Genomic DNA, 12,682 nt, shown 5'->3' with positions numbered 1-12,682 from the left:
AGAGGGAAACTGGTTTTGCGGCAACCACGAGGCAACATGCAAACCATTTGAATGAATCTGTCCCTACTCAAATGAATTTATTATGAAATATTCACTATACCTACTCCAGGGACTTACCATAAAGAAGATTCCAGAAGCTGAGACGATGAGTCGGCTGTACTTGTCTGTAAAGGCCTGGTACGGCTCAGGCTTTCCAGATATGGGGTTCATCCTCTCCTTTTTGGAATATTTGGCCTCAAACTGGGGGCGGATTTCCTCCTGCAGCACACAGAAAGCTGGCTGAGCCACAAACGCTCCCAGAATGTTCTGCAAACATCTGCAAAATGTTCTAGGAACGTGATCATGACACGTCTCCTTGGCTTTCTTGAAACAGCTGTAGAACGCATAACTGTGGCTATTTCAAGAACACAGCAGAGTGTCATAACCAAGGTTGAATATTTTCCTGGTATTTTACAAATGTTCCATCCCGAGAATAAAACCACTTTTCTCCCGGGTAACCCAGTACTTCCCACCAAAACTGGAAGTGTCATTCGAAGTGTTTAATTTTTGGAGTGTGGACTGTGTCACTGTTTTATATGGACATCGCTCAAACCATGACGCTGGGAGAGAAGCTGTTATGCTGGTGCAGGACATGCGGCCTACAAAGCTACAATTATAGGCAAGTAAATTTGATTGAAAAAAATGTATGTAGTAAGGCCTATTTTACATTTCTATAATTAGTAGGCTTACACCTATATATACACAACGTTCATAATATTTCCCCTAATGTTGTGTGACGTGTGTATTAGCGTATAACCCTAACTTTTGGTAATATTTAGATATGTGTAAAACTGGCAAACACATTTGGAAGGAAAATAAGTGGGCAGAATGTCCTCCCACTTAAAAAGATGAGAGAGGCCTGTAATTTTCATCATAGGTACACTTCAACTCCTTTGACAGCTCTTTGGTCTTGGCCATAGTGGAGTTTGGAGTGTGACTGTTTGAGGTTGTGGACAGGTGTCTTTTATACTGATAACAAGTTCAAACAGGTACCATTAATACAGGTAACGAGTGGAGGACAGAGGAGCCTCTTAAAGAAGAAGTTACAGGTCTGTGAGAGACAGAAATCTTGCTTTTTTGTAGGTGACCAAATACTTATTTTCTACCATAATTTGCAAATAAATTCATTAAAAATCCTACAATGTGATTTTCTGGATTTTTTTTCTCATTTTGTCTGTCATAGTTGAAGTGTACCTATGTTGAAAGTTACAGGCCTCTCTCATCTTTTTAAGTGGGAGAACTTGCACAATTGGTGACTGACTAAATACTTTTTTGCCCCACTGTATGCGATAGCAGAGAGAAGGACTAGAAATAATTTACGGGTTTCTTGCTGTTATTTATCCAGAGAAAAGGGATTGGGTTTGGGTGGAAAATCTCACTAACCCAGTTCCCACTACTCATACCTAGTCATAACCCGAGTGAGAATCTCAAGGCAATGCTCCCTCTTGTAATATTTTGTATATTTCAGCAAAGTGGAACATCCCTAGGACCTTCATGGTATGATTGTTAAAATCTTATAAGAAATGTATTTTTTTTTAAATCACTAAAAAATCTGAAAAGTTCTTCTTGCTAGAAACACACACACGTTTTGCCTGGGAGATTATTTCTAATTTGATGATGCTGATCATAATGAAGATATATTTACCTCCTCTTCCTCCCAGTCAATTAGGTCCCAGTCATACGCAAGGACCGCTCGCCGCCTCTTCCAGAACTCGAGAAACACGGTTGCTAAAATACACAACTAGGTTAGTGTTTGAGGGTTGTTAGGGCTAGGTGAGTATGTGTCATATTCAATGTGGGACAAATATGTACCCTTGTGTTCAAGCTATAAAACAATGTTGGCAATGTATTACAAACAGAATCATTTAAATTCAACCATCTCTTGCAATGCTGCCAAAAACAGGAACCCTTTAAATTCAACCATCGCTTTCTTTGTCGAAGGAAGGTTGTTTTGCATGACTTAAAATGATTAGAAGTTCTACACATTCAGATAAGACAATAACACAAGTATTTTGCAGCATGGTTGCTGGGTGCCAGGATTCATACTGTTACTTCAGTTATCTAAAATCGTTCACTAGTTTAGCTAGCCATTGCTGCCTTTAAAGCACTGAAGAGAGAGAGGAAAGGTTCTTCTGAACAAGGTCCTTTGGATGGGTTACCCATTGCCAACCTGTTTACCAGTGTGTCACTTGACAATCAGAGCAATATCTCTTTGCAGAGGCTGGACTAAGATCAGTTAAACTAGTATCTCTGAATGGAAAGGCACATGTTTTAGTAGTTCCAGACAGTTCCACGAGGCCGGCCAGTGACTAGCGGTCTCTTTTGGTGGAATGGCACATGTTTCTGCAGAGCCAGCAGCAGGGGAGCTCACTTGAGAGGAATGTTAATGAAGTGATTTCAATGGGTATTCTACGGTAGGTGAATGCCAAGAAATAGTCAGTGTTGGACAACAGCAAGGCCCTGCAGCAAGATCCCCTGCTCTCCAGACAAACCCAGGTAGGTTGAGTTGTATACTTATTTACAGGCAGTCCAAAGATACTGTATTGCAGGGATCATCAACTAGATTCAGCCGCGGGACGTTTTTTTCTTGAGCGGATGGTTAGGAGGTTAGAACATAAATACAAATAATTTGTAGACTGCAAACAGACTGCCCAAACAGATTATGTTTGACTAAAACAATCATTTCAAACCTTGCTTGCATTTGTATATGATCACGTCCTGCCTCTCTATTATGCGTGAGAATACTTGGGAACAGATTTCTTCAATTAAAGTAACTTAAAGCTGATGAACTGTTTTCTTTTTTACAGTCTCATGTCCAACAATGAAAATTCACCACAAAAAAAAAAAAAAGAAAACGTTGGGGGCCAAAAAAAAGCACCAGTGGGCCAAATTCGGCCCACGGCCCGCCAATTGGGGAACCATGCTTGTATTAAGTATCTGAGGGCCTATGCAGTTATTTAGCCTTGATTAATCCCAAATGTATTTTGAAATGTTTTGCTTTATTGTCATACTTTTATACCTGTGGTTGGTTCCACTTGTATGCACCTACATGATTATAAGTGTGTCTGCATATTGTGTCAGATAAATGACTAAAATGTAAATGTAATTGCACTACAGAAAATGATTGCAATCTACCAGTTGAAAGAGCACCGAATGCAGTTAGGTTGTTTATCACTTGTAGATTTTCCATAATTTGCTCTAGCAACAAAAAACAACAAAAAGATTAAAAACGTGATTAGGCTATGGGATTGTTACAAAAGAGTAGTGTGCTATTGAAGTGTAGCTAACATGTATTACTTACATGTTTCAGGATAGTTTATTCATTTTTGCTACACACTGTAACTGTTTCACGTTTTCAGCTGATCTACTTTGTTGCATGAAGTTGAGTGAAGCAGAGTTCACGCAATATATTTGTGTCACGCCCTGACCGTAGAGAGCTTTTTAATGTCTCTATTTGGTTTGGTCAGGGTGTGATTTGGGGTGGGCATTCTATGTTTCGTTTTCTATGATTTGGTGTTTCTATGTTTTGGCCGGGTATGGTTCTCAATCAGGGACAGCTGTCTATCGTTGTCTCTGAATGGGAACCATACTTAGGTAGTCCTTTTTCTCTCCTTTCTTGGTGGGAAGTTGACTTTGTTTAGGGCACATAGCCTTTAGCTTCATGGTTTGTTTTTGTAGTGATTGTTGTTTTTGTTCGGCGTCTTTTTTCCAGATAAAGAGATGTAATGTACGCTTACCACGCTGCACCTTGGGCCTCTCCTTTCAACAGCCGTGACAATTTGACCATTGAAGTACTGTAACTTTGTACCAAGGAGATGAAATCGCCAATTTGTGACTAATTAATTAAAGGCAGGGTTAGATCAAATATTTTTAGTAGACATTGCACTCAAGAGAATGATGAATGGTGGAGATTTAACCTACATTTGACCCCATTATCCTACACATGAATCTCGCTAACACATTAGGGAAGAAATCCGCAATTGGCGAAACAGCACCACTGGCACCCCACCCGTTCTTGTTTTGAGGAAATAAGCATCCAGCATCGTACATACTCTGCTGTTCTCTCGCGCATGCAAAGATGTCCGAGGGGGGAAAACAGTTTGTTGTTTTAAGTAACGTCTTTGTTGTTGTAATATCGCAAACAGATGTGACAGTTTCACTGCTGAATTCAAGCTTTAAGTACACGATGCCTAACATGCTGACCAGACAGGACACGTCGCATGCGCCAGCGTCGCAAAATAAATGTAGAAATCCATGTTATTCAATTATTGCACCCACACTGCTCGCACGCGCCAACGAGCGTCTACGTTGCCAAGGGCTAAAATAGAAATCATTCCTATTTCTGACGCAGATCGCACTGAAAGTCCTGCCTCTCTCATCTCCTCATTGGTTTATAGAAGCAGGTTCCCACGTGCCATCTCCTCATTGGTTATACCCATGTGGGTGATTGAAAGACGAAATGTTTTGCCAGTCATTGTGGTAAAATTAAGTTAGATGCCAATCACCATATAAGTTCAAAGATGAAAAAGCCTGAAAGGAGGAGACATGACTAGAAACGATTCCGCTAGCTAATTAACGTTAGCTAGCAAGTGCAAGCTAACTAGCTAAATTGCCATACATGTATAATGCTTTCCGACCTGTCCCCAAATTAATGTCATTGGTTCAGAGTTTGTTTTGATATTTTAACCTGCGTGTCGTGATCGCGTTTGGTGTGGGAGGACAAAATAAATGTATGCACGATATCGCACGTGCGCAGCCGTTTTGGGTTCCATGTTAGTAAAGCCATCACAAACAACGACCACTGATCAACACGTGACCATTCAAACAGTGAACAGTATGACAAAAATCTTGACTCATGAAGTATGCAATCAGTAACCATAACGTGCATGGAAGAAACATGCAAACCCTACTGTCACAAGCTCTTATGAAGAATTATGACAGCCTCTGTCAAGTCCAAGTTGTTGTTATCTAAAGCAATATGTGGTTGACGCTACATGCTAATGTCTCCGTCTTGTCTAGATTGGTCCTGGTCCGGTGTAAAGGAGTAGAGCGATGGGCCGTCCCCAGAATGACAGCCTCTCTCTGGACCTTTCCCAGTCAGACGTCTGGGTCTGGCAACCAGAACCCACGCCAACGGCGGGTGAGTGAATCACATACAGCTGAAGTCGGAAGTTGACATACACCTTAGCCAAATACATTTAAACTCAGTTTTTCACAATTCCTGACATTTAATCCTAAAACAAATTCCCCTTTTTAGGTCAGTTATGATCACCACTTTATTTTAACAATGTGAAATGTCAGAATAATAGTAGAGTGATTTATTTCAGCTTTCATCACATTCCCAGTGGGTCAGAAGTTTACATACACTCAATTAGTAGCATTGCCTTTAAATTGTTTAACTTGAGTCAAACGTTTTGGGTAGCCTTCCACAAGCTTCACACAATAAGTTGGGTGAATTTTGTCCCATTCCTCCTGACAGAGCTGGTGTAAATGAGTCAGGTTTGTAGGCCTCCTTGCTCGCACACGCTTTTTCTGTTCTTCCTACAAATGTTCTTTAGGACTGAGGTCAGGGCTTTGTGATGGCCACTCCAATACCTTGACTTTGTTGTCCTTAAGCAATTTTGCAACAACTTTAGAAGTATGCTTGGGGTCAATGTCCATTTGGAAGACCCATTTGTGACCAAGCTTAAACTTCCTGACTGATGTCTTGAGATCTTGCTTCAATATCCACATGATTTCCCTTCTTCATGATGCCATCTATTTTGTGAAGTGCACCAGTCACTCCTGCAGCAAAGCACCCCCACAACATGATGCTTCCACCCCCGTGCTTCACGGGTTGAGATGGTGTTCTTCAGCTTGCAAGCCTCCCCCTTTTTCCTCCAAATATAACGATGGTCATTATGGCCAAACAGGTCTATTTTTGTTTCATCAGACCAGAGGACATTTCTCCAAAAAGTATGATCTTTGTCCCTATGTGCAGTTGCAAACCGTAGTCTGGCTTTTTTATGGCAGTTTTGGAGCAGTGGCTTCTTCCTTGCTGAACGGCCTTTCGGGTTATGTTGATATAGGACTCGTTTTACTGTGGATATAGATACTTTTGTAAATGTGTCGTCCAGCATCTTCACAAGGTCCTTTGCTGTTGTCCTGTGATTGATTTGCACTTTTCGCACAAAGTACGTTCATCTCTAGGAGACAGAACGCGTCTCCTTCCTGAGCGGTATGGAGCCTGCGTGGTCCCATGGTGTTTACACTTGCATACTAATTGTTTGTACAGATGAACGTAGTAACTTCAGGCGTTTGGAAATTGCTCCCAAGGATGAACCAGACTTGTGGAAGTCTACAATTTTTTTTCTGAGGTCTTGGCTGATTTCTTTTGATTTCCCCATGATGTCAAGAGGCACTGAGGTGGAAGGTAGGCCTTGAAATACATCCACAGGTACACCTACAATTGACTCATATGATGTCAAGTAGCCTATCAGAAGCTTCTAAAGCCAAGACATCATGTTCTGGAATTTTCCAAGCTGTTTAAAGGCACAGTCAACTTAGTGTATGTAAACTTCTGACCCACTGGAATTGTGATACATTGAATTATAAGTGAATAATCTGTCTGTAAACAATTGTTGGAAAAATGACTTGTGTCATGCACAAAGTAGATGTCCTAATCCACTTGCCAAAACTAGTTTGTTAACAAGAAATGTATGGAGTGGTTGAAAAATGAGTTTATAGACTCCAACCTAAGTGTAATGTAAACTTCCTACTTCAACTGTAAATCAAGTGCTATATATTGCCTTGTGAAAATGGCCTAGAATGCACCTTGGAGCCTTGCTCCATTGTTTGTGTTGGTCAATTAATTCTTCTTGGATAAACTGAATTTAAATTGCTGACTTACAGTACAGTATTATATGTAGAGTGTGTAATGAATACCTGATCCAACGTATGTGGAAGTTAAATCCCTCTATACCATGAATTGCTCACCATAAAAGATGAACGACAAGGAAATTTATAAGAGTGGTTTCCATTAGCCCTGAAGACAATGTCTGAATTTGCAGTGCAATCAATAATTGAAAAACTAAGAGTTACAGCTATTTTAATATGAGCACAGTCTGGCAGCGCACTCACCACCTCAGCTTTGGAAGTCACCTGAGAAGAATCGAAGATACATCACACAACTTGTATTTCTCATTTGAACTATCTGGAAAATAGAGGACTGGTAATATGGATTAGTGTTTGGGCAGCTTACAGTCAGGTATCTACAGTGTATTAAAGCCATTGTTCATGCCTATTGTTCAATCGTGTACGTTTCTGGAAAACAGATGGAAGAAGACTGGTGTGGAAGAGGAAATTCGATTTTTAATTTTACATGACCTGGACATGTCCTTGATATGATTGGTCTTTCTCAGACTCTACTATCTGTGGTGATAAGCAGAAGTACCGGACTCATTTGAAGTGCATGTGAAACACCCCACCCATCCTTGGTCTGTATAAAATGTCTGTGGAGAACAAATAGTGAGTCAAATTGGTTTTCCCTTGCATGCATGCTCGTAATAAAGCTTTTTATATTGAGATCGGACTGCCTTTTTCCACCACACTGGTTACAGTCTACAACTTCTGTATGGTTACTGTGCTATACGTTACAAAGGGCTTGGCCCTGGCCATTAGGAGCTCTTGTCCAGAGGGCTTTGCCCTGGCCATTAGGAGCTCTTGTCCAGAGGGCTTGGCCCTGGCCATTAGGAGCGCTTGTCCAGAGGGCTTGGCCCTGGCCATTAGGAGCGCTTGTCCAGAGGGCTTGGCCCTGGCCATTAGGAGCGCTTGTCCAGAGGGCTTGGCCCTGGCCATTAGGAACTCTTGTCCAAAGAGCTTGGCCCTGGCCATTAGGAGCTTTTGTCCAAAGGGCTTGGCCCTGGCCATTAGGAGCGCTTGTCCAGAGGGCTTGGGCCTGGCCATTAGGAGCGCTTGTCCAGAGGGCTTGGCCCTGGCCATTAGGAGCTCTTGTCCAAAGGGCTTGGCCCTGGCCATTAGGAGCTCTTGTCCAGAGGGCTTGGCCCTGGCCATTAGGAGCTCTTGTCCAGAGGGCTTGGCACTGGCCATTAGGAGCTCTTATCCAAAGGGCTTGGCCCTGGCCATTAGGAGCTCTTGTCCAAGGGGCTTGGCCCTGGCCATTAGGAGCGCTTGTCCAGAGGGCTTGGCCCTGACCATTAGGAGCTCTTGTCCAAAGGGCGTGGCCCTGGCCATTAGGAGCGCTTGTCCAAAGGGCTTGGCCCTGGCCATTAGGAGCGCTTGTCCAGAGGGCTTGGCCCTGGCCATTAGGAGCGCTTGTCCAAAGGTGCTTGGTCTAATCCGGGTCCATTTCCCCAGGGAAATTTTGGATAAACTGTAGACATTTGATCATCCCTTCCTCCATGTCAGTCTACCAGCTTTGCTCTCTTCCTTTATCTCACTCACTCTTTCTCTCCCTAACTCTTTTCCCCACCTGTCTTCTCACACAGCCGCCCAGGTCTTCATTTGGCTGGCGCTTCTGTTGGCCTTTGGCCTGCAGTTCTACCTAGCTGTGTTCTGCCTGCTGAAGTGCTGGAGTTTTGACACGAGGCTAAAGCAGGCTCTTAAAAACCTGCCCTCTACGGGGAAGCTCCTCACAACAGGTAGGTCTATTCCAGGGATGACAGTGCAGTGATCAATGAACTGACCAAGGAAAGTATGTAGTTTGACAAAAACTTTTGTTTTTGTTTTATCAAATCCACTGAGCACTTTCGATCTCACTACATTCCGAAATCAAAAGTTAAGCAGGTTGAAATGCGACCTTTCATTTGACTAAACAGGAGGCAATAACACCTGTCTTCCATATGTTTCAGTCCCTTCCTCCATCATTCAACTTCCAGAGGACTTGAAGAGTGTGAAACCACCGGCTTACTGTTGTTATGACGTAGAAGTGGCTGAATCCTCCCTGCCTAGACCCTGCTGCTATGACGATGAGGAGGCCGGGCCCTGCACTAACTCTCCCTATACACCCTTTCCCTGGGATCTTGTGCAATGCTGAGGAGGACCCTGTAACACTTCACTGTAAATAATGTAACTTCAATATAGTGTGCATGGAATGCTGATCCATAAAACGGTTGAGTAAGTTACTTCTTAAACTTTATTTTTCAATACAATTAGATGTTTTAAATTGAACCTATCATATTTATACTAAATGATAAAAACTCACCCCACACAGCCATGAATACTGCAAAGAAAACTGTTGCTCCGTTGTCAAACAGATGGGTGACCTAAAGCCAAGAAACACATCAATAGCAATTGCTTAGAGAAATGATTTCTGAAAACATGAATTCAGTGCAAACACAAAGTAGTCACATTTGTATAGAAAGATATAGAAAGTCCCGTGTAAACTCAGTTGGTAGAGCGAGACGCTGGAAACGCCAGGGTTGTGGGTTCGATTCCCATGAGGGACCAGTATGAAAATGTATTCATTCACTACTACAAGTTGCTCTGGATAGGAGCATCTGCTAAATGACAAAAATGTAAAGTAAAAAGGTTACCTTGCTAAATGTGTTATACTTATGTTACTGTGGCATAGCTCTGGAATAAATGTTTGTCAAAAAAGGCAATATTGTTTTAAAAAGTATGACAAAAATCACTGTTCCTGGAGTGCTGCAGTGTACGCAGGCTTTTGTTTCAGCCCAGCTCTAACACAAAATAATTGTGGTCTAAATTTATGACCATCGTTAGTTAATCATTTGAATCACACAGTGGCTCTCCAGGATCGGAATTAGCCACAACTGCCCTGATGTTTGTCAGCAGTGCTCAGTCTGGGGCAAATGTTTAACATACTCTACATGGTAGTACGGAAGTCACCTTGGCATAGATGCAGCTGTCTGAGAGTCTCAGGTAGGGGCAGTACTCGTCACATATGGGGCACATGATGATGTCAGTGGCCTGGCAGATTTCTTTACTGGAGAATCACAGACAACCTTTAGTCTGGTTCCATACACTCATCAATTCTTAGTGCATTTATCAGCCTGTGTCAGTGTTGCCACACGACTAAGGCATTGATAGCATTGGTAATAGACTTCTACCAGACTAAGGCCAAATATACACCAGTGTAAAGCATGCGTCTGTTTGGTATTTTTTCTAGTGGAAGAACAGAAGACCAAACATAGTATTTTATACATATTTTTATCCTTCACTAAGGTAAAACAATGAGGTAAAACCTAATTAAAGAAGACCAATGAGTATTAGGTGAGCTCACATTACCTGACCTGGCAGTGGTCTAAGGTGAACCAGCCGTAGAGGAAGACCATGAGCCCAACCAGCGCCGCAGGGAACAGCATCCCAGTGTACCAACCCAGCCAGGCAAAATAGAGACCAATTTTCTCCCCAAAGTACCGCCTGACAACACCGCCAGGAGACAAACAGGTCATTATGTACCACCACTGCAATAATGTGGCTTCATACGTTTTTAATGATCTAGTAAATTCACTCCTTCATTGATTAATTAATGTGGCTTTAATACACGTGGCTGGTGAAGTTGTGCTTGCAGGATCTAGGGACAACCTGCAAGGTGCAGATAATACATTGTATTAGACCCGTGATGTCCTTCTAGAGCAGGAGTGTTAACACAGTGTTGTACCTGATGAGGTCCAGTGGCTGGTACTTGTACCACACACCCCACCAGGCCCAGCATTCATACAGCAAGTGTCTGTGGTTCTCTGCCCCATGCGTCCGGATGGAGTTCTTACTTCTGTAGCTCCCCTGTTAACACACACACACACACAAGTAATGTACCATCATAACTACAGATGTAGGATCTTAATTTGATCACTTTTTTTGTTGCTGACAGGAAATGAAAACTTGTAGTGTATTTGAGTTTTAAAAATGCTTCTAAAGTTGGTAATTTCCACTTTGAAATATCAGACTTGATTTGTCCCAATGAAAAATGTATCAACCCCTACAAAAATGTCCATTAAATAAATCAAATAATAATTCACATTTCCCGTTGCTGCAGGATTATTTTCCTGCTGTAGTGAACTGACTCAAATGAAGATCCTACACGTGATATTTCTCTTCCAAGCCAATGTGTGAAGTGTCAGTGCATTACCTCATGAAGGGGAAAAGCTGCTTCGTATGAACTATTGCTCAAAAGACGATTCAGCCCTGGAGCATAAACAAGAACATGAAGACACCGTCAATAACTCTACACACCAGAGACATGCTGTATCTCAAACGTGGAACACATCTAGCTGTGGACTTGTACTACTTGGAGAGGTGCCAGGTAGCCTACCGGTTAGGAGCGTTGGGCCAGTAACTGAAAGGTCGCTGATTCGAATCTCTGAGCCGACTAGGTGAAAAATCTGTCAATGTACCCTTGAGCAAGGCACTTAACCCTAATTGCTCCTGTAAATCACCCTGGATAAGAGCGTCTGCTAAATGATTACAGTGTAAATGTATTATCCAGAGGCCATTTGTAACTGTGTTAGACGATGATGACAATCTCACCCATTTTGTCTTTGCCCTCCTCATATTTGACCCTTTGCAAGATATGATGGACGATGCGACTCCTGGTAGCGTTGTTGAAGAACGTGTCTTTGTTGTGAATGGTGAAACTGTAACATAATATAGATACAGAAAAGGATCCTAGATCATATTTCTTCTAGACTGTTTCAGTCCGTTGGATTGATTGAGCTTTTGAAAAGCACACCATTTGGGCCTGATGTCATCTCAGTGCATTCTATATCATTTTGCCTCGACTGGCGCTTGTGAGCCCCCCCAAAAAGGCCCCTAAAATTGGACCACACCCACAAGGAAATTTTGTTCATTTGTTTACATCGCAAAAATGTGGTACCCAAAACTAAGAATTGTGGTTTAAAGATGGAAGACATTGATTCATTTTCACCTTTAAGTTAGTAAGGAAAAAACATATACCAGACTGGTGGTGGTGGACACACACTCTCACACACACACACACACTCACTCACTGATGTATTCTGGAGCGACTGAAGGGGGCGGTAAAGCTCTCGTTCTCCTCCAGGTCAGGAAGGGTGTTGTTGTCAAACTTCATGGGTTTGCGAGGCAGCCATCCTCGAAATCTGTTGATTCTCTTCTCCATCCTGGATGGTGACAGAAAACCCCAAACCACATCACACGCAGCCAGAGACCATTAACATTAGGGTTGTGCCCCAAAATTCAAATCAATAAATCAATTCGCACTCACCTACTCATGAACTTGTACCGTCGATGCATGTAGTAGATTTTCCTCCTGAAAACTCCCACAACATTATCAACTATTAAAAATCTCAGTGCATTAATGCATTGCAGTGGCCTGGGGCGGTCTAGCAGTCTAGGTCACTTAAGCCTCTGGAACACATGTACCGGTGCTCATATGTGTTAGAATGGTGAGAGTGCTCTAGAGGGGTCAGATTCTATCTAAAAATCATGAAGAAATACAGAAAATAAAAGTGCATTGCAAATAATTGTAGATTCATAGTATGAGAGCGAGAGAGTGAGACAGAGAGAGAGTGAGAGAGAGAGAGAGAGAGAGAGAGAGAGAGAGAGAGAGTCAGTGAGAGAGAGAGTGAGAGAGTCAGTGAGAGAGAGAGAGAGAGTGAGAGAGAGAGAGAGAGAGCGAGAGAGAGAGAGTCAGAGAGAGAGA

General features: G+C 42.4%; 1 protein-coding gene across 4 annotated transcripts in view; it reads right to left on the bottom strand.

Annotated features, from left to right (window-relative positions):
• Nucleotides 1-12,682, bottom strand: part of LOC112264557 (anoctamin-4-like) — a 55,589-nt gene that overhangs the window by 12,226 nt on the left and 30,681 nt on the right. For all 4 annotated transcript variants that reach the window (XR_006078901.1, XM_042297916.1, XM_042297917.1 and 1 more), the window contains 10 exons: nucleotides 12,245-12,289; nucleotides 12,009-12,140; nucleotides 11,530-11,636; nucleotides 11,132-11,187; nucleotides 10,664-10,785; nucleotides 10,288-10,422; nucleotides 9,889-9,985; nucleotides 9,242-9,302; nucleotides 1,685-1,767; nucleotides 118-258 (listed from right to left, as the gene is read on the bottom strand). Coding sequence is in view for 3 of the 4 variants with exons in the window: in XM_042297916.1 (XP_042153850.1) it covers nucleotides 118-258; nucleotides 1,685-1,767; nucleotides 9,242-9,302; nucleotides 9,889-9,985; nucleotides 10,288-10,422; nucleotides 10,664-10,785; nucleotides 11,132-11,187; nucleotides 11,530-11,636; nucleotides 12,009-12,140; nucleotides 12,245-12,289 (979 nt within the window). In the remaining variant the exon portion in view is untranslated. The remainder of the gene's footprint in view (nucleotides 1-117; nucleotides 259-1,684; nucleotides 1,768-9,241; nucleotides 9,303-9,888; nucleotides 9,986-10,287; nucleotides 10,423-10,663; nucleotides 10,786-11,131; nucleotides 11,188-11,529; nucleotides 11,637-12,008; nucleotides 12,141-12,244; nucleotides 12,290-12,682) is intronic.

This window comes from Oncorhynchus tshawytscha, linkage group LG15, assembly GCF_018296145.1.
Source record: "Oncorhynchus tshawytscha isolate Ot180627B linkage group LG15, Otsh_v2.0, whole genome shotgun sequence".
Classification (NCBI taxonomy): domain Eukaryota; kingdom Metazoa; phylum Chordata; class Actinopteri; order Salmoniformes; family Salmonidae; genus Oncorhynchus; species Oncorhynchus tshawytscha.
This window is presented reverse-complemented; position numbering and strand designations above follow the sequence as displayed.